General features: G+C 31.3%; 1 protein-coding gene across 2 annotated transcripts; it reads right to left on the reverse strand.

Moving 5' to 3' along the window:
• Positions 1 to 11,207: 11,207 nt before the first annotated feature.
• On the reverse strand, positions 11,208 to 12,787 carry LOC126726999 (uncharacterized). Of its 2 annotated transcripts, none has more exons than XM_050432445.1 (2): positions 12,421 to 12,787; positions 11,208 to 12,177 (listed from the first exon to the last, which is right to left on the reverse strand). In XM_050432445.1, the coding sequence occupies exon 2, from the start codon at positions 12,118 to 12,120 to the stop codon at positions 11,464 to 11,466; it is 657 nt and encodes a 218-aa protein (XP_050288402.1). In that variant the 5' UTR covers positions 12,121 to 12,177; positions 12,421 to 12,787; the 3' UTR covers positions 11,208 to 11,463. The 2 variants fall into 2 exon arrangements, with proteins under 2 accessions (XP_050288402.1, XP_050288401.1); XM_050432444.1 differs by having other exon boundaries at positions 12,334 to 12,787.
• Positions 12,788 to 23,296: the final 10,509 nt, after the last annotated feature.

A 23,296-nucleotide genomic window follows, 5' to 3' on the forward strand; every position in this document is an offset into this window, starting at 1 on the left:
AGATTTTATTTTATTTATATGTATCAGTGTACAAACTACCACATTATTTAAAATTTCGAATGAAGAGATAGTCTATACTCTATACACAACTTTAAATTTGCAAAATTTAATCTAAATCTAAATTATGAAATGGATCTACTTTAAATGGAAATAATATTTTTCCCAAAATTAATAGTTTGAAGTAGATGAACGCATACAATATAAGTGGCAATAACATCTCCAAAGTAAGCAGAGAAAATGCCAATATCCCATTATTGTTGCTATCAAACTCATCATCCGAGAGAATTTTGGAGCTCCTACCTTTCCGAGGAGGCTTAAAAGAGCTTGTTAGTATTCATTCAAGCCTCCAAGATTTATCTCATATTAGAACTAACCATCTCATTACAATGAGACAGAAGCACCCTGTTCGCTATCAAGGTTTTGGTGGTATACGTGATATTATTTATCACTGTCATGTAGCGTGGAATTCACAGTAGAGACTTTTTTTATTTATTATTAAACAAATTTTATTCCCAATTTGTCTCGTGACATTTTGTATCTATTTGGATACTACTTATTTGCTAAAAATTAAAAACTTATTTCAAAATAATTTTTTAAAGACAAAACATTGTAGCAAAACTCATGATTACGTTTTTTAGTTTTTGGTGGTCCATAAACAGTACTTATGAGACCCACTAAAAAACGTAAAATGCAGAAAACTCTGTACGCAAACGCACGCTTCATCTGAGCACTAATAGCCCGATGAATCTGATCAATATTCAGAATCAGAATACAGATTGCATGGAAGAAAATGATATGCCATCTTGTGGGAAGAGATTGATTTAGGTACCAATAATGTTTTCATGAAAATCTTTTTCATTGTCATCTCATCAGTTGATAAAATCAAAATGTCCCCTCAAACCAATCAGAAAACAGGGATCAGCCTTTCTATAAATGGAAAACAAAAATATACGTAAGCCTACATACAATTCAAAAAATCAAATCTATCTCCAAGATTCTTGTTTCTTGATAAGCTCTTTCAAAAGCATGGTCTCGGCGTGCTACCAAATTTCTTGGAGACAGTGCCGAATGTGGGACCCACCTTAATAGAAACCAATCAATGGTGTACACCGAACACAGACCAAAGTCGATCATTGCTGGGGTCCTTGATTTAAAATATATGCGTGTCCCCGTGTGATGAGAATCCTCACGAAATAAAATAGTCTTTTTATTTTATTTTATTATTTTTTTCTTAAATGTGAAACTTTAGTAATTGATGATTCCCAGTCCAATGATATGATTGAGAATGGATTGAATCACATGTGGGGGGGGTCCATCCAACTTGTTTGTTACTGAATGAGGACTGAATAATAATAGCTTTTATAAGTATATGCAAATTAATTAACAATATAAGGTTCTTTGCCTAGACTTTCTGCCATTCTACATGGGGTAGTGATGAGTCCTGTGAGTACTTGTGACTAGAATCACTAGATTGAAAGCCATGTTCTATGTTTTTAGAAAATTGGGATCTGATTGATGGGGCCTTATTACGGAATTTTAGTTGTACTTGATTTATGATGTTGAGGAATAAAAAAAAATTATAAAAAAAAAAAAGAGATACAGAGAAGAAAGAAATAAGATTTAAAGCTTTGATCAGTTAGTCTTGAACCCTACCTTAGGATGTGTTTGTTTGGAAGTAAAATAGAGTGGATGGAAAACTTTGGAGAGAAAATGAAAATGAAAATGAATTTTTTTTTAGAATGTGTTTGGATGGATGGAAATGAAGAAAAATAAATTGTGGGGTCCAGGTGTTTTCTCCCCAAACCCATCAAAAAATTTTCTCCCCAAAATGGAGAGAAAACTAAAAGGAGAAAATGAGACTGCTTAATTGACGAAAATGACCATGTGTAGTTGCACATGGGCTTCATCTTTACGTTGCTCTTCTTCACACTTTTTATTTTTGATTTACTGGGCAGGTGTACGTTGCCCATATTCTTCTCTCTCTTTTTTTTTTGTTGTTGTTGTTTTTTTTTTTTTTTTTTTTTTTTGTATTTTTTGTTTCGATGTGTTTTTTTTTAACATGATTTTTTAAAATAAATTTAGGTGATTGCTTCTTTTTTTTTTTATCACTTTTTTTGTTTTAATTGAGTATCATTTTTTAACAAGGATATATAAGTAAATTTATACAAACTCACTTTTTTCATCCCTCTACTTTTCCACTCCCAACCAAACAAAAATGAGGGAAATTAAAATCTTTTCTATCATCCCACTTTTCCACCACTCCAACCAAACGAAGCCTTGGTGTGACTACAAAAATGTCATTATTACTTGTTAATATTTTCTTTTAAAAAAACCAACTAGAACTAGAAGTAACTTAGGCTGAGTCATTTTATATACTTTTCTTTTTGGTCGAGGAAAACGTCATTTAATATAACTTGTTTAAGTCTTAAAAGGTATTGATTGTAGTTGTTGAATTGTATTATATTTAAACAGACTCATAAGAGAACTTTGAAAACCATTTTTTTCTAACTCAAATGATGAGTTTGACGAGATTATCATTATTTAATAAAAGATAGGGTTTGGGCCATCAAGTTTGCTAGATAATAGTGACCTTACCATTAAATTATGATTCTTACGAGCTAGTTTGGGAAGCATAATTATACCTTGATTGAATCCCCAAAAGTAACTTGATTTCAGTGGTTGATTAGTACTATTGAAATATGTAAACTTTTATGAGAATTATCTAGATATAACTTTTTAAAGTTCACATAAATTTTGGGAGTTTCTTTCTTTCTTTGTGTCTTATTATATACTACTTGGACCGCAACATTAGCTCTATGTTTATCTTATAATGTCTTATCAAACGTCACTTTGTTAGAGAGACTAGCATTGAGATAATGAAGATTATTCTTGTTGGTATCATATAAGTTGCTTCTAATTTATGAATCTAGATAGCTAAATCAGTATCAAAACTTTTCATAAACTGAAATTAACATTATTTCCAAAACACTAGACAAGAAAAAAAAATGCAAACATAACGAATCCATTAATTCCAGAGGCTCACTAGACTCTATACTTTCTAGGGCATCAGCATCAAACAAAAAGAGAAAAAGATGGGCAGTCAGCAGTGTGTACGTTTTTTACTCTATCAAATTGCAGAGGCCACATAATTGGAGGAAGGACGAAGAAAAGGCTTTCCTAAAGTTGAACTGTGATGCAAAATAATCGAAAACCCTCCACTAACTCATTACTCATCCAACCAAAAAGAAGCCTTTTCCATTTGGAGGCTAGCTATGCCTTGCACGTAACCATAAAATATCCATTCCAAACTCAACTCAGAATCGAATTGTTCCCTGCTTTCAATTATGCACACATTGATCATGAGTTTTTCCCACTTCTGCCATTGGAGAAGCTGGTTCTTAACAATGATGCCCACGTTATAGTGTTCAACAGTTCACACTCATATTTTTCATACGCATTATTATGACATGGGAATCGACTGAAGATGAGCTTTTTTATAAAAAAAAAAAAACATGTGTGTGTGTGTGACATCTGCATCAGCTTTATTAAGTTAATTGTATCGGGTTTGTCACTATTACTAGGGTTGAATTGTGGGCTTTTAAGGGACTTTATCGTGTTGTTTCTGTAGCTCTTTCTGCTGTTATAATAGAATTGGATGCTCTTACTCTCTTTTAAGAAGATTAAGGGTCCGTTTGGATACAGCTGAAAATTGAAAACTGAAACTGAAAACTGAAAAACACTGTAGCGAAATAATTTTTAAATGTGTGAATAGTATCGTGGAACCCATTTTTAATGAAAAAGTTGCTGAAAAGTGAAATTTGTGGGTCCGTGAACACTACACGATGTGCTGTGATTGGTCCAAAAAAATTTGAAAAGTCAAAGTTTGTGGCTACTGTTCATTGAACAGTGCATGAACAGTAGCCGCAACACCCAAAACGCTCCAAAACACGTGAAAAAAAAAAAAAAAAAAAAAAAAACAGACAAAACGCAAACGCAATGTGTTTTTGCCTTTTTGGAGAAGTGAATTAGCATATGTTTTGGGTACAACTTATTTAATTTTTTTATTGAAAACTTCTTACTAAAAGTATTACAGAAAAATGTAAAAATTTATATAAAATAAGTAGTGACTTATATGGAACTCACGAATAGTAGAAAAAATAAACAGAAATTAAATAAAATAAGTATGTGACTCACAAGAGAACCGTAAATAGTAGGAAAAATAAGCAATAAACTGACTTATAGGTGTGGTTTGGATTGTGCGTCCGCGTCTAGCGTTTGGCGTTTTGCTTCTCTCTCTTTTTTTTTTTTTTTTTTTTTTTAAGCCGCTTATGTTGATTTTCAGAGACAAAATTTACTGTTCATGAACAGTATATGCACTGTTCACGTACTATGCATGCACTGTTCACGTATTTAAAAAATATTAAAAATGGTTCCCACAATACTATTCACACATTTAAAAATTATTTTGCTACAGTGTTTTCAGTTTTCAGTTTTTAATTTCAGCAAAAATAAGTTCAATCCAAACGGACCCATAATTTAATCCCAAATATGCACTTTGTGTAGACTTCATGGTGTTTTGGGGGTGGAACCTTTCAGATGACTTTGGTCTTTTCTCTTTCCCTTCCCTTGAAATTAGAAATGATAACCGGGTAGGTTTTTTATTCTTCGCTCCCAAGGCCTACTCAACAAGATTTAAGGTCCAAGATGATAATTATAAGTGAGATATTTATGTGAATTTATGTTTCAATTATTGAATTATTTCATGGAAAGATGGAATGATTTTTTTTTTTTTTTTTGGTAAATGATAAAACAGCTTTTGTACGTGAGATAGGGAGAAAGATGAATATGGATTCCTTAAATTTTAGCTAGAAAAACACTTTTTTCAGAAGAAACTATTTAAATTGGTGTAAAGTATATATTATTTTGTTTTGTTATACAAATATAGCATTATACTTTAAGAGCAAAATTATGGAATCCTTTTTTAAATGAGGTCCTACGCAGTTGCCAAGGGATTGAGCGGTAGTGCCTGCCTGCTCCCACCCCACCCTCACTTCAAGTGAGTTTTTTCCTTGCTCCCGTTGTAGGTTATAGCAAGTACTCGCCAGTACCTGCCTCACTCCATCCCACTTTCGTATTGTGATATATCAATAACTTTGTTAAATTAAAATTATGTTGAGTTAAGTTCAAGGGTCATATTCTAAAATCTTTTGCCCTTGAATAAGACTTTGGCTGTGTTTGGTTTGATTGAAAATATTTTTTGGAAAACATTTTACAGCTTTACGGCTGTTTGGGTGGATTGAAAAATTCTGTTAACCTGAAATCATTTTCCCCTTGATTGTAAAATAGGACTAGCTTTGGTGTAAAAGGAACTACACTTCTATTTTCCTACATTATTGTTTGTTTGGATTTTTATATTGAAAATTTTCTATTATAATATTTGTTTGGATGCTGGGAAAATGTAAGAAACTAGTAGAAAATGTATTTTCGAAAACATTTTCAGGAACATAACTAAACACCTGAAAATATTTTCTAAAGCCTTTTTCGGAATGCAACCAAACTCTTGAAAATATTTTGTTTTCCAAAATATATTTTTACCTGAAAAAATTTTACGGTCATAAAATATTTTACACATGGAACCAAACATAGTCTTAGCATATTCAAATTCCACTTTAAAATATTTGGAAAAGAAACCAGTAAGAGCAGCTTCTTTTAAACTGAACCAATGCATGAATAGGCTTTCTATAGCCCAATGGAACTTAGACCTTAAAAAGATAAAAGGCTTTTGATTTGAGCCTTAAATCGATTGACGGATGGAGGATTAAGGAATTGATAGCCAGCCACAGACCGCAAATCAAATTTAGCAATTGCCATAGATGAACGATGGACCAAGTAAAACGGCCCTGTACTTATTACACAAGCACAGTAAAATTGAGGAGATTCAACAATAAAAAGCAGCGTTGGACCAAATAAAATGGGCCTCATACCAAATAACAAGCCCAGTTAAGATTGTTTATAGATTTAACAATTGTGGCCAAAACAGAGCCAGGCTAAGTTTCATATTTGGGTCAGGTTTGAGTAAATTGGTGGTGCCTCATTATCTCGTATCAGAGTGACGAGGTGGTGGATATGTTAAGCCCATTCGATATTTGCTTGACGATCAAAATTTTAATGCTAATGCTCTGGCCTCTTGTACAGCAATAACAACCGGTTATGTGGATGATTTTGGGCTTCTTTGAATGTATTTTGGGTTTTATGCAATTTTAGATAAGCCAGTACAAATGATCTTTTTGATTATGTAATAGGAATCTCATGACCCTCTTTATAAATGATTAACTCTACCATCATACCAATTTTCATAACTTTATTATAACTTTATCATATGGCAACTCGTGAGTGGTTGAAATAAAATGGTAAATCTATGTGGGTCTATGATTCTACCACTCACAAGTCGCTATGTAACAAAGTTGTAGTAAAGTTGTGAAAATTGATGTATTACTAATCTTACTTAATAAATTTTTTAGACAAGTGGAGTGTGGTCTAGGCCTTAGTACATAGATCTATTTTCTCAAAAAAAAAAAAAAAAAAAAATACATAGATCTAGAGTCGGTCCTGGCGTATCGAATTTTTTACGTTTACGTGGATGGGTTTTGCATTAGGCGCATTTGCACATTCTTCGGTGCATATTATAATACGATTAATGAAGTGAAGTATTCATTATATTTATATGGTAGAGCCGTGGAGGGAGAGGGAGCACATCCAAAAGTGAGATTACATGCATTTCATTAGAAATATTTTTTGGCTCCTGAGATTGAGCAGTAATTGCTAAAGCAAGTCCATCACAATTACAGTACATGCTTTCCAGGTACTATGAAACAAAATCTCTCTAAATATTTGAACCTCAAACTTTACATATAATTAATAATCCTTCTAAAAAAAAAAAAACATATAATTAATAATATGTGGCGTGGGTACATGTTCCAAACACTTTTATTATTCTTTATTTTCTAACCATTAGGAATTTATATTGGGCAATAAAGGATAAAATAACCGCTGGCCAATTATAAAAACTTTTGAGTAATAATGGATAATCTAATTTATATTATCTTTCTCTTCTATCTATTTTTCTACAATATATATCTGTTCTAAGGAAATGCAATAGAGGGGTGTTCTTGAACCTTCGTGAGTGGAAGTGCATCCATCACGAAGGCTAATACTATAATCTAATCCTAGAGAATCGTTTGGCCAAGAGAATTAGTTGCACTGAATTTTACTCTAAATGACACGAATCAACCTTTAAGGACAATGCTTTTGCAATATGATTCTATAGCATTATTAGATCATTTTAAACTCTTTTTTATTATTCTTTATTTTTCTAGCAATTGGGAATTTATGTTGGGTAATAAATTATAAAATAGCCATTGGGCAATTATGATTGATGATGCACAAAAATTAGTAAGCTGGAATGTTTCAAACTATGATGATGGTTGTAAATCTTGAAAAGAAAGAAATAACTATCAAAGGTGATCGGTGTGACCCGGCCAAGGACCTTCCAACGATTAAATCAGTTTTCTCTCTAGAACATAAGGATGAGAAATAGTAAATGGTCAGAACTTACCTTTGGTAGATGGGGTCTGTTCGTTTTTATAGAGATTTTTACGTGGGTCTACTTGTTTAGGACCTATCACCATCATGGGTGATGTTGGTGGTTAATGAAGAAAATGGGGCATGTGGAATGAAGTGTATGGAATTCCTTTCACGTGTTAAGCAACGTGTTGTGTTTTACTTATGAGAAACCTTTGGAGAATTTCTTGTAGAATTTATCAAGTATAATTTTATCGTCCATGTGTATGGTTGTCTAAATAAACTCATCCATGAAGAACTCCCTTCATCGTATCACTTAGTTATCAACGGATGTGTATGTTCTCCTTCTCAAATGACTTGGTACAGGCATGGCTGAACTATGGATGACGACACAAGGACGAGTAATTAAAAATAGCTGTTAGGCAATAATGGGTAATCTAGTTGTTGAGCTTTTATGAGTTTTTAGTAACCAATAATTATAGGCTATTATTGTCAAGAGTAGTCTATACAATACCCATCACTACACCATTTTCTATAAGTGTTTTTTTTTTTTTTTTTTTTTTTTTTTTTTTTTTTTTTTTTTCTATTACTCTGTATTTCCAAATACATAATTTCTATTCTCTTTCTCTCCCACATATTTTTCTACAATTTATATTTGTTGTAAGGAAGGCAATAGAGAGTTCTTCTTGAACCTTTGTGAGTGAAAGTGCGTCCATCATGAAGGTTGATACTACAGTCTAATCTTAGATGATTATTTAGTTAAAAGAACAAGTTGCATCAAGTTTTACTCTAGGTGGCCCAAATCTGTTGGGTTACATGTGTGAGTGAAATTCCACATTGAATAATGATGAAAAAAATAACTAGTTAATATAATATAATTGAGCACATGTCCATTAGGCTTAGGCCTTTTGGGTTAAAGTGTATCTTTATATCTTATATTAATCACTCAAGGAAGTTATCCAAGGTATTTATCTCCCTAACAAGTGGTATTAGAGTTTATGGTGATGTGGGGCAAAAGTGGTAAGATTATCGAGGTTCCTTTCACAGTTGGAACAAGTACGGGGTGTGTGTGCTTAGAGTCCTTTCTCAAATGTAGCAGGGCAGGTTGCTTTTGCAGTTGGAGCAGAGACGGTTTATTTCATGTAGCAAGCTCATAAAGCCTACGCAAAAGATTTTGGAAAATTTCCAACAAAGGAATGTTACTAATGATGCTAAATAATGGTGTGGCGTGAGGGTCCCATGAACATGGATGTGTGTGTGGGGTTGACACAGGGTTCCTATGGATGGCATATGAGAGGTCCATGGATGGAACATTGATGAAGATAAAAGCCCATAAGGCAAGGGGGGGGGGGGGGGGCAAGCATGATTTGTTCATGGCCCACGGAGAGGTCTTGAAACCCATAGAGAGACAAAGACTCACACATGAGGGGAAGATTGTTGGGTTACACGTATGAGTGAAGTCCTATATTGAATAATGATGGAAAGAATGAGTGGTTAATAAAATATAATTAAGCACATATCCATTGTACTTAAATATTTTGGGTTAAAGTGTGTCTCTATATGTTATATTAATTATTTAAGGAAACTCCCCCAAGATATTTATCTCACCAACACAAATCAATTTTTTAAGGACAACGCTTTTGCAACGTGATTCTATAGCATTGTGAGATCGTTTTAAACTCCTTTTTATATTATGTCCTTGCTAATTATTTGGGATATTATTTGTTGTTTTAAAACTTATTTATCCACTAAAATATTTCCAACATAATCAACCTAAACTAGATAAATATGGCGCATCCGATTTAAGTAATTGAGTAAAAAAAAGGCACCTATTTATTTATATATTTTAATTTTGAGTTTTAGAACTATATATAATATAATGGACTCTCTCAGTGTAACCTCCCCTCCCTCTAAAAAAATAATGCAAAAAATCCCCTCTTGCTCATTGCAATTTGCAAGCTTGCGTCTTTTTCGGCAATCATTTGAGCAAATTAGTAGAACAAATCCAAAACTCCAAAATTTGGTCAGACTTTTAGACAAAGTTGACATTCGTATTTTACAAGTTAAAAAAATCCATTTAAAAAATCGTTATATTAGTAATTTGAATTCGCACATGGGCAAAATATTTTTGGCAAATGTGGTCAACGAAAACCTAGTTATTGTCCCAAAACTTGTGAGTGCTTACATTGTCACATTCCCATGTATAATTTAATCGAAGTAAGGTGGAAATTTTATGGACCAATACAAAATAGCAAGAATTTTCTATTGAAATTTAACTGTTATTGAAAGTTTTGAAACAAGAATTTCCCCCCCCTTAATTTTGAAATATAATCCATCATATCATATCCAATTACATGATAATTATGTCTTACCACCTTTAAAACTTTCAACTTTCAACTCCGATATGTAACATGATGAGACTATTGTACGGAAGGAATAAAGAAAACCACTTCAAGTATTATTATAGCTCTTAAAAGACACCTAAATAGGTATCCAATTCTAAACTTTCAGCAAAAATAAAAAAAAAAAAAAAAAAAAAAAGTATCTAATTCTAAACACATCTATTAGAGCTCTTAAGCTTTCAAGGTTTTTTTTTTTTTTTTTTTTTTTTTTTTTTTTTTTTTAATTGAGTCATATTGACAAAAGTTTTAAGCCTTAAAATATTTTTAAAGGCTTATATAACGTATTTATTACATAAACAAAAAGGGAACAAAAAATAAAAACAATGTTTTTCATGAACTAAGATTTATCCCTCTAAAACAATTGCAGAAACAATACAAGAACACTATTTTCTTGTACCTTGTAGTCCTACTTAGTTTTGTGGCCTCATTTTTTCAATAAAAATTTAGGGGTGCAAGAATTTTCACAATTACTGTTGATATGATATGTCATGATTGATGCATAATACAAATGGTATCATTGGTCGTTAATAATATTTTTTTTTGTACATCTCTTAGCGTAAGAAAAATACTTGCTTCAAAAACTAGAAAAAGCCAAGAAACATGTCTCATCCACGTCCAATGTTCATCACTTCCGTTGACATTCATGTGTCCCAAGCCCAGTGTTCAGGTGCTCATAAAGAATTCCCACCAACCAACCAAATGTTTGTTGTCCTAATCCCTTAAATTTGACAAATTTAAAAAAAGGGGGCATTTTCTTTAGGAAAGCAAATTTGAGTTACCCCTATTGGAGAGAGGTAACATCAACCCACATTAAGGAAGTTCACTGCTTAATGTTAGTTTGTGTTAATATCCAACTACTACAACTGATATTCCTTACTATCAATTTATATATAAGAGCAACGGAGGACTGAGGTCTGATATGATTTTCACAAACCATTCTTTTGTAGGTATGCTAAATTTCGCAATCCCAATCAATGGAAAAACCCAATCAAATTCAAGTACGTGTTAATCAACAAAATATATAAAAAAAAAAAAATGATAATTACATAACTTTTTGAAAAAGATTGTCAAATTCTTTTGTTAGCTCTTATTTTCCTTATTTAATTTCTATCTAGAATCACTGAATTTACAAGTAATACCTGCTAGATCGTGGTACTCCAACTATATCTTACTTAACCAAAAAAAAGAAAAAGAGAATCATTAAATCCTTTGGAAAAATGCCAAAAAAAGAGAGAGAAGGGAATGAAAAACAAATCTTCTAGACTTCTAGTCTAGTAATAGTAGTAGTATTAAAGAGCACCAATATATATATATATATAATAAATCCATCAAATTTCATTTTACACAGTAAAACAGAATTACAGTATTGAATTCCTTGGGAAAATTTACCCCACAGTAAAAAAAAAAAAAAAAAACAATAAAATAAAATAAAAACACAGTTTATGACGAATCAGGAGGCACCACGTGGATGAAGATGGAATCAGAAAATGTCAAGGATCTCGAGGATCGAACGGTTGCAGAGGGGACACGAACCTCGATTCAACCAAAGCTCCCTCGAACACACCCTGCAAAAAGTGTGCCCACATGGTATGAACGCTGCGCCTTTCTTCCTCACCATGCACACGCAGCACACCGAATCATTCCCCTCCACTCCTCCTTTCTCTTTCTCTTTCTCTTTCTCCTTCTCTGTCATCATCGTCGTCTCCTCATCTCCACCGTCCGTTTCCTCCAGCAATCTCATCAACGAAACCCTGAACGGCGTTCCCGGTGCTGACGTCGTCCCCCCTACGGTGCTCTCTGTAGGCCCCACTGATGCCACTCTCTCCGGTTCATGCGACGCACGAAGTTGTCTCTCAGCTGCCAACGCGGCAGCTAAGTTCATACCCGAACCCGACGTAACCGGGCTCACGCAAAGCGGATCCGGGTTCTGACCCGGTGGAGCCTGGCCCAGGCCCACATCGATAACAACCACGTCTTCTTCTTCTTCTTCTTCGTCGTCGTCGTCGTCGACGATGTTGTTGTCTCTAACATTGGTCCCACCGAAAACCCAGGTGGTTCCACAACAGCCCATTCCTTTCAATCCCAGCCTTTCTTTTAGACTCCTCCGCCTTCTCCTCGTTCCATCTACACCGTCCATTTGCTCCCTCAGAAAACACAGAATCGTTCTCGTCTCTCTTTCTCTCACCACCGATTCCTGCAGTATCATACCGAGTTGACTCATTTTCACGCAAACCCAGAAGCCAAAAAAAAAAAAAAAAAGGAATATACAAACACACTACTATAGTCTATATATAAATAAAGCAAGAGTGAAAAGGCTTTTTTGTGAGGTACTACATTAATAAAAACCTACAGGTTTAGATCACACAGTTAAGGTGGAGTTGTCCATGTAAATCCCGTGAGTATCTTAAAGTAGCAGCAAGAAGCGTTAAAACCCCACCTCTCTATGTTTAATTCACAGCAGCGAAAGTGACAAAACCAAACATGGAAAAATGGGGTCCAAACAAAGCAAAGTTGTTTTTTTGCATAGTTGAGAGACTTGAGAAACTTAGGATAGGTCAATAAATACAGTGTTTTAAACTGATTATGAGGTCCTAGCTAACTCAGTCTTTGAAAAAGATGGGATTTTTCGAGAGCTTGGGAAAGAAAAGGAGGACAAGATAGAAAGAGAAGAAGAAAACAAAAAAGGGAAAGGAATTGGAGAGCTACTTTCACAGAGTTTTTTCTGCTTCTTCTTCTTCTTAATTGTCTTGGAGTTGGAGTAAGGGAACCAATTTTTCTTTGTTTTTTGGTAACTTTATACTTTGTTTTGTGGCAGACTTGGCAATATATTAAAATTAAAATTTTTTTTTTATTACATTAAAGTAGTATTTATAAATTATAAGTAGCTTGTGGTTTTTGTAACTTGTACATGGTGTTTTGCCGGCCCCGAAATGAAGTCAAAAGCCATTGAAGCCGGCGCGTCAACCAAGGTTTTGCCACATGGCATCTCCATCACCTAATAATCAGAACTTTGGATAATAATATAATATTAATATTAAAATGAACTTTAAAGTTTACACGTTATATATCTATAAGTTTGGATTTGTTTGTTGCTCAAAAAAGAAAAAGTTTAGATTTGTTTCTAAATTACTAGTTCTTTATTTTTCAAATTTTATAATTTATATCATTATTATTAAATTTCATTTTTTAAAAATTATAAAGGTTATACCAATCATATTTTGGTCGTTAATTTATTTGAAAATGACGTTGTTTTAAAACATATATTTTTTGGTCTATAATTTATTAGTATTTAGAAATACATTTTCTTTTTTGTGGGTTGATAATAAAATTATAAAAAAATTATTCATTGAAGGAGTATATTAACATTACTATAATAGACAACTGATAGTTTAAGTTACAAGTTGTAATTTAATTCCGTTTGTTTTGATATTAATATTTTTTTTAAATGAATAATTTTTTATAAAATAATTTTTTAGAAAATTAACTGGTTTTCCTATTTTTGGTAGCAATATAGGAAAATGAGTATATTAACATTACTATAATTGATAGTTTAAGTTGCAAGTTGTAACTTAATTTTGTTTGTTTCGACATTAATATTTTTTTTTAAATAAATCATTTTTCATAAAACACTTTTTAGAAAACTATCTTATTTTTCTATGTTTGATAACAATCTTAAAATGAGTTGGAAAACTATTTTTTGATTTCCCTTATTTAGCCCCACGTGAGATAATGTTGTTTTCCAATTTTAATATTAAAAAAAAAAAAAAAACCAACTCAATCTCATTTTAAGTTAAATAAAGAAAGTTAAAAGATTGTTTTTTCTTAATTCATTTTTTATGATACTACCAAACATAGAAAAAAAAAAAAAAAAAACTATCTCCACATGAGGTTATCCATTTAAACCATTGGAGAAAATTAATGATCAACTCCTCCATCCTCTTAAATTATATAAAAAATTATTAATTTTAAAGGGTTTTTTTTTTTTTTTTTTTTTTTAGGGACTAATTTTAGAGTGGATTCTCTCCAAATGTACATAATATTTTAACCTATATTAAAATAATAGAATGAGGTGGCATGCTCCACAAGATTCTCTATTTTTATTGAGCTGGTTAGACACGTAAGTCTCCAATTTCAAGCAAAGCGCAGCCTTAGACTGGTGTTTGGTAAGATGACTAGATGAGAGACATCAATCTGATTATATTGTAGTTAAAAAATAAATTGCTTGAATTTTGAAAGTTTATCCTTAACTAAATGGTTTGAATTATTGATAAATGATTTTTTTTTTTTTTGGTGAATTGACTCCGATGGATAGAGGGATCTAAATATTATATTAAACACAAAATATACAACCCAACTGTTCTATCTCGTAGGGGTTAACCCCAACACTTTTATTATGTTAAAAAATTTTGAAATTTAGGTTAAATATGCATTCCTTTTCTCTTTAAATAAATACATAAACTTCCTTTCATATTATAAACACTTTTCACTACATTCTCGAAATAAAAAAATTTAAAAAATAAATACCTTTCACTAAGGATTAGACTATTTGACTTCAAACATATAACACATGGTATTGGACCAATGTTTGTGTCAAAGAGGATTTTTAAATTTTTTATTCCTCTATAATGTATCCCCAAAAAAAAAAAAAAAAAACCTTTGTCCAATGAGTCACATCAAGTTCATCTGTTATTTCCCCACCACTGAACGAAGGTTGATGCACTGATTGTGCCAAAAAGGGAGAATTTGCTTCCCAACATAATTTCACTACACATATTCTTCGTCCTGGACAGGGAAAAGAAAATAGAAAGTGTAATTTTCAAATTTTGTCTGACAAGGAAAATGATGAACAAAACTTTAATGCAGTCTGTATGGGAAAATTTAACGGATGTGCCAAAGCTATAGGTCTATGATATACTTTTAAAAACTTTTTATGAGAAAAGAAACATGTATTTTTACAGTTTTTTATATTTCCCATAAAAATTGTATCAGATCTTTTTTAAAATGGTTTATTTATAATTGTCATAAAAGCATGTAAGGAACCCCTACAGATTTTTAGATAATAATTGTTGTAATATTGCATTTAGTTAGTTAGTTACAATTCCAAGTATATTAATCACATTTAACACATATTGAAATTATTAATACAAATAGGGAATAATAGGACCATTAGGATTAGGCCATGTGGGCCAATAGAATAGCTTTATGGTACAATAAATACCTATTTGTAATCACATTTCCATGATGGAAGAATAAATCAGTTTCTATTTCTTTATCTATTTGTTTCTCTATAGAGGGTGTCTATCTCAAATTAAGTAAATTTCCTTACAAGTTTTGTCGTCCCCATTAGAAACCACCGGCTTCCTAACAGAGCATTCGTTAACATTGCTTTTAATTTAATTGAACATCATGATTTGTGATCTAATGGGACTCAAAACACTTTTTCTGGTTTCACTCTCAGTTACCCAACTAGACCCTATTTTCGGTGGTTTCAAATCTAGACAAAGTAGGCATGTTATCATCATCATACATGTCCTACCATGATTAAAGTTCTTCTTAATTAACATTATATGGATCTAAACAATCCAAAGTCAAATTTCTACTTGGAATTAATATTATTAATCGTATCCATGTAAATATTTTTTTGGATCAATGATTGGCAATGCCAATTGGTTGGTCTATGGAGTCCAACCAATCATGAAGCCTTTTTTGTTGACACCAACCAGAATAGGGGGAATATCCGTTCAACCAAACATAACCAAATGTCAAATTAATGTGCAATTTTCAATAGTTATTCAGTTTGGATGGTATCACATTTGGTGCTAGGTCGCTAATTTTGATTTTTGAAACAGATTTTGATTGATTTTGCCTCGTCTGGAACCGGACTTACTCGGTCTTTCACAATTCTAATCTAAGTTATACAATCATATATATAATATATTAAAGTGAAAGTTAATCAGAAAATCTAAATTAAATTCTAATTAGATTTTAATTTTGTGCCCAGCATCTTTTTAATTATCCTATTAGATTTTTGTTGTTGTTGTTGTTGTTGAGAATCTCCTATTAGAATTCTTTGAATAACTTGTTATAGGGTTATTTGATGATCAACGACTCAAAAGTCTATTGAACAGTTTTTGCATTATATATATCTATATATATATTTTTTAATTAATTTATTTATTTTTAAAGAATGGTTGATAGGATTCTAGTAACTCTATAGTGTAGGTATCCTAAAATCTACATAGCTAAGTTATCTTAAAAGTTAACTCTCAAACTGGGGGAGAAATTCCCAGAGGGTTCACACTGCATAATGGACTTCTATTATACAACGGTCAAATCTATTTGGGGCCTAATAGCCATCTCAAATCTTCTTTCTTGCACTATGTGCACAACAGTCCTTTAGGAGGACATTCAGGCTATCTAAAGACCTTGCACAAAATCCAACAAGATTTCCACTAGCCTGGTTTAAGGAAGGACTTAAGGCAACATATTAGAGAGTGTGACACTTGTTAGAGAATTAAGCATTAGATTTGTAAGCCAGTTGGGTTACTTCAACCTTTGCCCATTCCTTCTACACCTTGGTCAGATGTAAGTATGGACTTTATTGAGGGTCTTCCTAAATCCCACTTGAAAAATGTGGTTTTGGTAGTTGTAGATAGGTTGACTAAATATGTTCATTTTATTCCTTTAGCACATCCTTACGCAGCTTCCAAGGTGGCAGAATTGTATGTGCAATATGTTTTTAAGTTACATGGAATGCCAACTTCTATTGTAAGTGATAGGGATCCCACTTTCAGTTCACAATTCTAGAAGGAATTGATGCAGCTGCAAGGAATAGAACTAGTGATGTCTTTAGCCTATCATCCACGGACAATTGGGCAAACTAAAGTGGTGAACAGGAGCTTGGAGCAATATCTGAGGGCATTTACAACTGATAAACATACTACTTGGATTGATTGGTTGCCTTTAGCTAAATATTGGTTCAATACTAATTTTCACAATTCCACAAAAATAACTCCTTTTGAATATATGGTTATCCACCACCAAGATTAATGGATTATGTTCCTAGAACTACTAGAGTGGAGGCAATTGATATGCATCTCAAGTCTAGGTAGTAGATATTGTCATTGCTAAAGCATAATTTGGTTTTAGCTCAAGAAAGGATGAAGCTACAAACTGATAGGCATAGGTCTGAAAGGTCATTTGAAGTGGGGGAGTGGGTGTTTTTGAAGCTGCATACTTATAGACAGAAGTTAATAAACCATAAAACTCTTGGCAAGCTAGCTCCTAAGTACTATGGGCCATTCCAAGTTCTGCAGAAGATAGATGAAGTAGCTTACAAGCTGAACCTACCCTCCAATGCCTTAATTCATCCAGTATTTCATGTGTCCTACCTTAACGCCAAATTGGAATAGCAAGTTATCCCCATTCCTACCTTACCAGATATTACTGCAGAAGGCATTGTTAACCTTGAACCTATTGAAGTGCTGCAAGAGAGGTCTCACAGGCTTCGAAACAGAACCATCGCTTAAGTATTAGTCTAATGGCAAGGAAGCAATCAATATGATGCAACTTAGGAGAACTTATACAGTTTACAACAACAATTCCCTCACCTTGTGGGCAATGTGCTATAAAGGGGGGGATATTGTTAGTGAGTGCAAGAAATTGTATAGTGAGTTTCCTATTCTGTTAGTTAGTTACAGCTAAGGGATAGACATGTATTAGTATATAGAGTACTTGATGTCCAAGGGAATGAAATAATATCTTTGTCAGTTACATCCTCTCTCTCTCTCTCTCTCTCTCTCTCTCTCTCTCTCTCTCTCTCTCTCTCTCTCTCTCTCTCTCTCTCTCTCTCTCGGAGGCTAGCTGCCCTCGAAGTCAGCTACTCTATCATAGGTTCTGGTTTTGCAGGACCTTATCAATATATATATATACACACACACTAGTTTAAGACCCGTGTGTTGCATAGTTTTAGGTATAAACTCATAAAATGTATAATTTTGTTAAAAAAAATAATAGCTAAATGAATTATTATTATTATTTAATTGAAAGTAAAAATCATGCTACATGTGTGTGTATATATACAAGAAAAAAATTTGAATCCATAAAATAATTGAAACAAAGTTAAGTGTAAACTCATAAAACGTATAATTTTTGTTAAAAAAATAATAGCTAAATAATGAACAATGTTTGTTTATATTTTTCAGTCAAAATGCCCCGATAAAGACATAAGTTGGTGTAACATCAACTCAATGAACATATATTAGTCTAAAAATAAAAATATAACTAATGATTTTGAATGAATAAAGAACGATTAAATAATTATAATCTTATATAAATAAATATAATCACTCCAAAAACACTTATTATAACCATATATAAATATAATCCCTCCAAAAACACTTATTATAACTGTGAGAGCATTTTTTGCTTTAAGGAAACTCATGTTTTACCTAGGCAATTTTTGCTTGTCCCACATTGGAAAGATCTCATCCCTTATAAGGGAGAAAGAGGGATGAGATCTTTCCAATGTGGGACAAGCAAAAATTGCCTAAGTAAAACATGAGTTTCATTGAAGCAAAAAATGCTCCCACAATAACCATATATAAATATAATCACTCCAAAAACATTGTTCATTAAAAGTGCTTAAATATTATTATTTAGAAGCCAAAAATATATATTTTTGAACTTACTTTCAAATCCGAACAATATAGATCTGTCTTTCTAATTCTAACTATACCATGAAATTGTTTGTAACTCTAAGCACTGGCACTCCTAATAAAGAAATCATTGTTCATTCATAATCAATCTTCTTTTTAATCACGCAAGTCTTGTTATTTCAACATTGTTCAACTACTTAACTCAAAAAATGCATATGGCAAACAACTATAATATACACAACCAAACCAAACTAAATGTACCTATTATTTGAAAGACAAATTCAGTGCATGTAAAGTGTAAAAAAAATACTTGCCTGTAGGTTGGTGGTGGTGGTAGTGTCGTCTTATCCCTGTCTAGCTAATTCTTGTTATAATCCCTTTATTTCATACAAATATCAAAGTGGTATTTCATATGGATTAGTATTTTAATTGTTGGTTTTGGTAGTTAGAAGTTAGCACATGCATAGTTCAAATCACATTAATAAAAAGTTACTAATAAAGTCATAAAACTATAATTAGTATATATTTCTTAGGCTTATCTATTTAGCTTTGTTGCCAAATTAATATCAACTCTTTTATTTTATTTATTTTTTTAGAAGAATATAACACAACTAAAATCCTGTAAACAATAATTTAATTTTAATTTTAAGAATATAATCAAACGTATTCATAATTTAAAATTATGAAACTAACAAAAATCATAAATATAGATATAAATGTAGAAAAAGAACAAAAAATATACCTATTTGTTTCTTCTGTCACTTTGAGAGATGAAAGTGTGAGTATGTAATGAAAATCTGCACCACTTATTGTGGAAGATAACAAATAAATACAAAAGTTTAATATTATGAGTTGAGTTAATCTATCTATCAATTTCTAATGTGGAATTCATGAAGATAACAAATGAATACAAAAGTTTGATATTATGAATTGGGTTAATCTATCTATCAATTTCTAATGCAGAATTCATGAATTTAAGTACTTGTGTGAGAAGTTTTCATTATTTTTTATTTTTTTTTGAAGTTAAAGAAAGATAGCTTAACTAAAATGAAAAAGTAATAATGATGAAAGAATGCATACCTATGTTGTCATGAGATTTAAGCATTCACATATTAGAGTAAGCTTACATATCTAGAGGTAGAGTTCCATTTGATATAGAATTTAAATCCTATTGAAATTAATATTTTTAATTTAATCAATGTGTACGTTTGTTGCTATCCCATAAAAAAATGGAATAAAAAAAGGTCATATATGTATAAGTACATATGTATTCTTCTTCATTATATATAGAACTAGTATTATTCCCATGCAATGCACCACTTGATGAAAATTCATATGTAAGGTAAAAAAATTTTAAAATAATTAAAATTAAATAATTAAATAAATAGTAATAATAAATTATAAAATAAGTAAATAATGTTAATAAAAAATTTACTTTAAGTTCTGATCATTTAGAGTTTATCTATTTTTATATTTAAGAATTCTCTTTGTACTTTTTTGGTAATTTCTTAATATGAGATGTCGAATGAGTTTGATTATTTCTATTTGGGCTATTTTTAATTTATGCCTTAGCCAACACAAACAATAATAAATAAAATAGTTCCTCAATAATGATTTTTTCCTAGTGATAGTCTAATTGAAAAAATCAATAGACTCACAAATTAAATACAATAACCAAAACCAAAAATAAAAACATACACAAAAAAGTTCAAAAATTGAGAATATAAAAGTATAAATAAAAACTTACATAAGAGAACCAAGAACTTAAATGGGTGTAAATTGTTTTGCTTCTTTATAATAGACTTCCTTTGGCATAATATACTGGAAGCAAATTCAAAAGTAAAGAACAATAAGTAAGATGAATTTATTAGATTAAAACATAAGCGTGAGTTGCATTTTGAAAAAATAAAAATACAACAACGTGAAGTGTATTGTGTGAGATTTAGTTATAGGAATGGATTATTGGTTAAGAGAGATTGTATCAAAAAGCCATGACTGAATATATATAAATTCTGAAGATTTTGATAATAAATTTTTTGAAAAAATTTTGATAATAGATTTTTAGTTGGAGTAGAATTTATATCACTAAAACTTAGATGATAAAACTTTATATAAATTAAATTATTGTTAAATCTTACCCATTAGTCAAGAGTTTTGTAGATTAATATCCTAATAAAATATTAATTTAATAAGATGCAACTTGAGAATTAAAAAAAAAAAAAAAGTGGATTGTGTGGGATTTAAGTTTAGAAAGTTTTTATAATGGACTTTTAGTTAAAATATAATACATATTTAGATTATTTTTAAATCATGCAACTTGAGGAAAAAAACAAAAACAAAAACGTGGGTTGTATGAGACTTAAGTTTAGAAAATTTTGATAATAGAATTTTAGTTTGAATAGAATTTAAAATTATATTTTTAAATTATTGTTAAATCTTATCCCTTAGTCAAAATGTGGATTTTTTTAGAAAGAAAATGTGGATTGTTGTGTGAGATTTAAGTTTAGAAATTTTTTATAATAAAATTTAGTTTGAATAGAATTTAAATTTGTTGAAATTTAAATGATAAAATTTTACCTAAATTAAACAATTGTTAAATATTATCTCTTAATTGAGGAAATATATCTTAAGAAAAAAATATATAATTAATTTATTAATTAGTGAGAGTAGCCATTTGGCGCAATCACAATTTTTAAGCCCAACTTTTATTATGTAGTATATGATTTTAAGGAGAAGGTGTTTACTTAAACTCAAATCCTAGGAGTCTTACATTATTTACAATTTTCTTTTATTAGTTTATCAAAAAAAAAAAAAAAGTTTGGTAAATCAAAATGAAGTAAGAAAAAATAACATTGTTGTTTTTCCTTTTTTTTTTTTTTTTTTTTTTTTTTTTTTTTTTTTTTTTTTCTTTTGACTTTGTAGTAATATATTTTAAGTAAAAATAAATAGTATCAAATAAATTAATAATAAAAGAATTAGATGAAGAATTTGAATTGTAATCAAATTAAGATTTCTATCAACTTAAAAATTATAGGAGAAGAAAATAAGAACAAAAAACTGTATTTATTTTTTTTTAAATCTAAAAAAATTCCTGCAATTTGGTGAAGTCACTTGGCGTAACCACAGCTTCTAAACTCAACTTTTATAGTAAAGTCACTTGACATAATCATAGTTTCTAAGCTCACTTTTTATTATATAGTATATAATATGATCACACAATATGGTAATGAATTTTATTTTCATGGGACATAGCATAATGCCATTGAATCAAAAGGTTCTTGAAAATAAATTTACAAGTTGAAAATATAAATGATTTCAGGCCCTTCCCATTTGAATCCAATTGGATAGAGTTTTTTTTTTTTTTTTTTCAATGTTCAAGATTGTGGGCTATTTAGGGTGCTTTCCAAATTTACATAGCAAAAATACAAGTCCAAAAATAATATTTTGGGCTGTTTCATTTATAGAAGGGAAATGAATATAATTTCCTATCCAATAAAAGATGGGCTACTAGAATTACGCATCCAAAAGATATAGAAGTGGAGCAGCATTAGGCGCTAGCCCATGATTGTTATGGGGAAATTTTTTTTCTTTCGGTTCTTCTTTCTGGCCAAAAGATTATTATGGGCCTTAAGACTTTGAAATGTAATTTGTCAACAGCCCAGGCTCAGCTCATTTCGGTGTCAAAGTGTTTTTTGCTTGCCCATGACCAAACCAAGTACAATAATTTTTTTTTTTTTTTAGCTCAAATAGAAATCATAATCTAATGAATCTAAGATACTACCCCCACCCCCTCTCACTCAGAACCATTTGAATTTGGGTCCTCAAACCCTACAAGCCTTTAAGGCTTGGGGAAGTACCATTCCGCTTAACATAGGGATGGCAATGGGACGTGGTTGAAGGATGGAATCTTCGCCATTGTCCCACATGGTTTTATTTTGTCCCATTCCTATCCTGTCCCGCCTTGCCCCGCATAACGGAAAAAATTTTCTTACCGCATTTCCACCCCTTGGAGCCCTACAAAGCCCTACCCCAACCCTTAAAACTTTTCTTCTTGTTAATTTGCCCACAACTATTACAATTTTTTATAGTAAAACCTTTTTCATTAATAAAAATATACTTCAAATTACAAATAAATTTATCCTATGAAATCAAACTAATTTTTATCAAAAACTAAATAATATTATCCATGTGTTTAACAAGACAATATCACAACAGCAAAAAGATCTCATAATACAAAATTAAATATTCAATAGTATATAAATTTGTTTCTAATAAAGACAAAAAAAAAAAAAAAAAAAAAAAGAAGAAGAAGAAGAAGAAGAAGAAGTTCAAATTGGTACCTTATATTCAACTTTGTTAGAGAGAAAAAAGAGGTTGGATATAATAAAATAAGCTAATAATATGTTTGTTTAAATAGTAGAGGTTTTAGGATGTGAAAAATTTATAGTTAACCCATATCAATGTCGAGCGGGGTAGCGATGGGGTAAGGTGGGTCTAAAAAGTTTAAACTCATCACAACCCCACCCCACCCTGTCCTATGGTGCGGGACTAAAATCTCACCATATCCTTGCCCTACCACCTTTGCAGGGGTGGAGAAAACCCACGCGGGGTGAAGCGAGGAGGTGCAAGGCAAAATTGCCATCCCTAGCCCAATGT

Source organism: Quercus robur, chromosome 5 (assembly GCF_932294415.1).
Source record: "Quercus robur chromosome 5, dhQueRobu3.1, whole genome shotgun sequence".
NCBI classification, from domain to species: Eukaryota; Viridiplantae; Streptophyta; class Magnoliopsida; order Fagales; family Fagaceae; genus Quercus; species Quercus robur.

What these genes read in the sequence shown, in the direction of transcription:
- LOC126726999 (XM_050432445.1), bottom strand. Translation starts at nt 12,120, where the DNA reads ATGGACGGTGTAGATGGAACGAGGAGAAGGCGGAGGAGTCTAAAAGAA.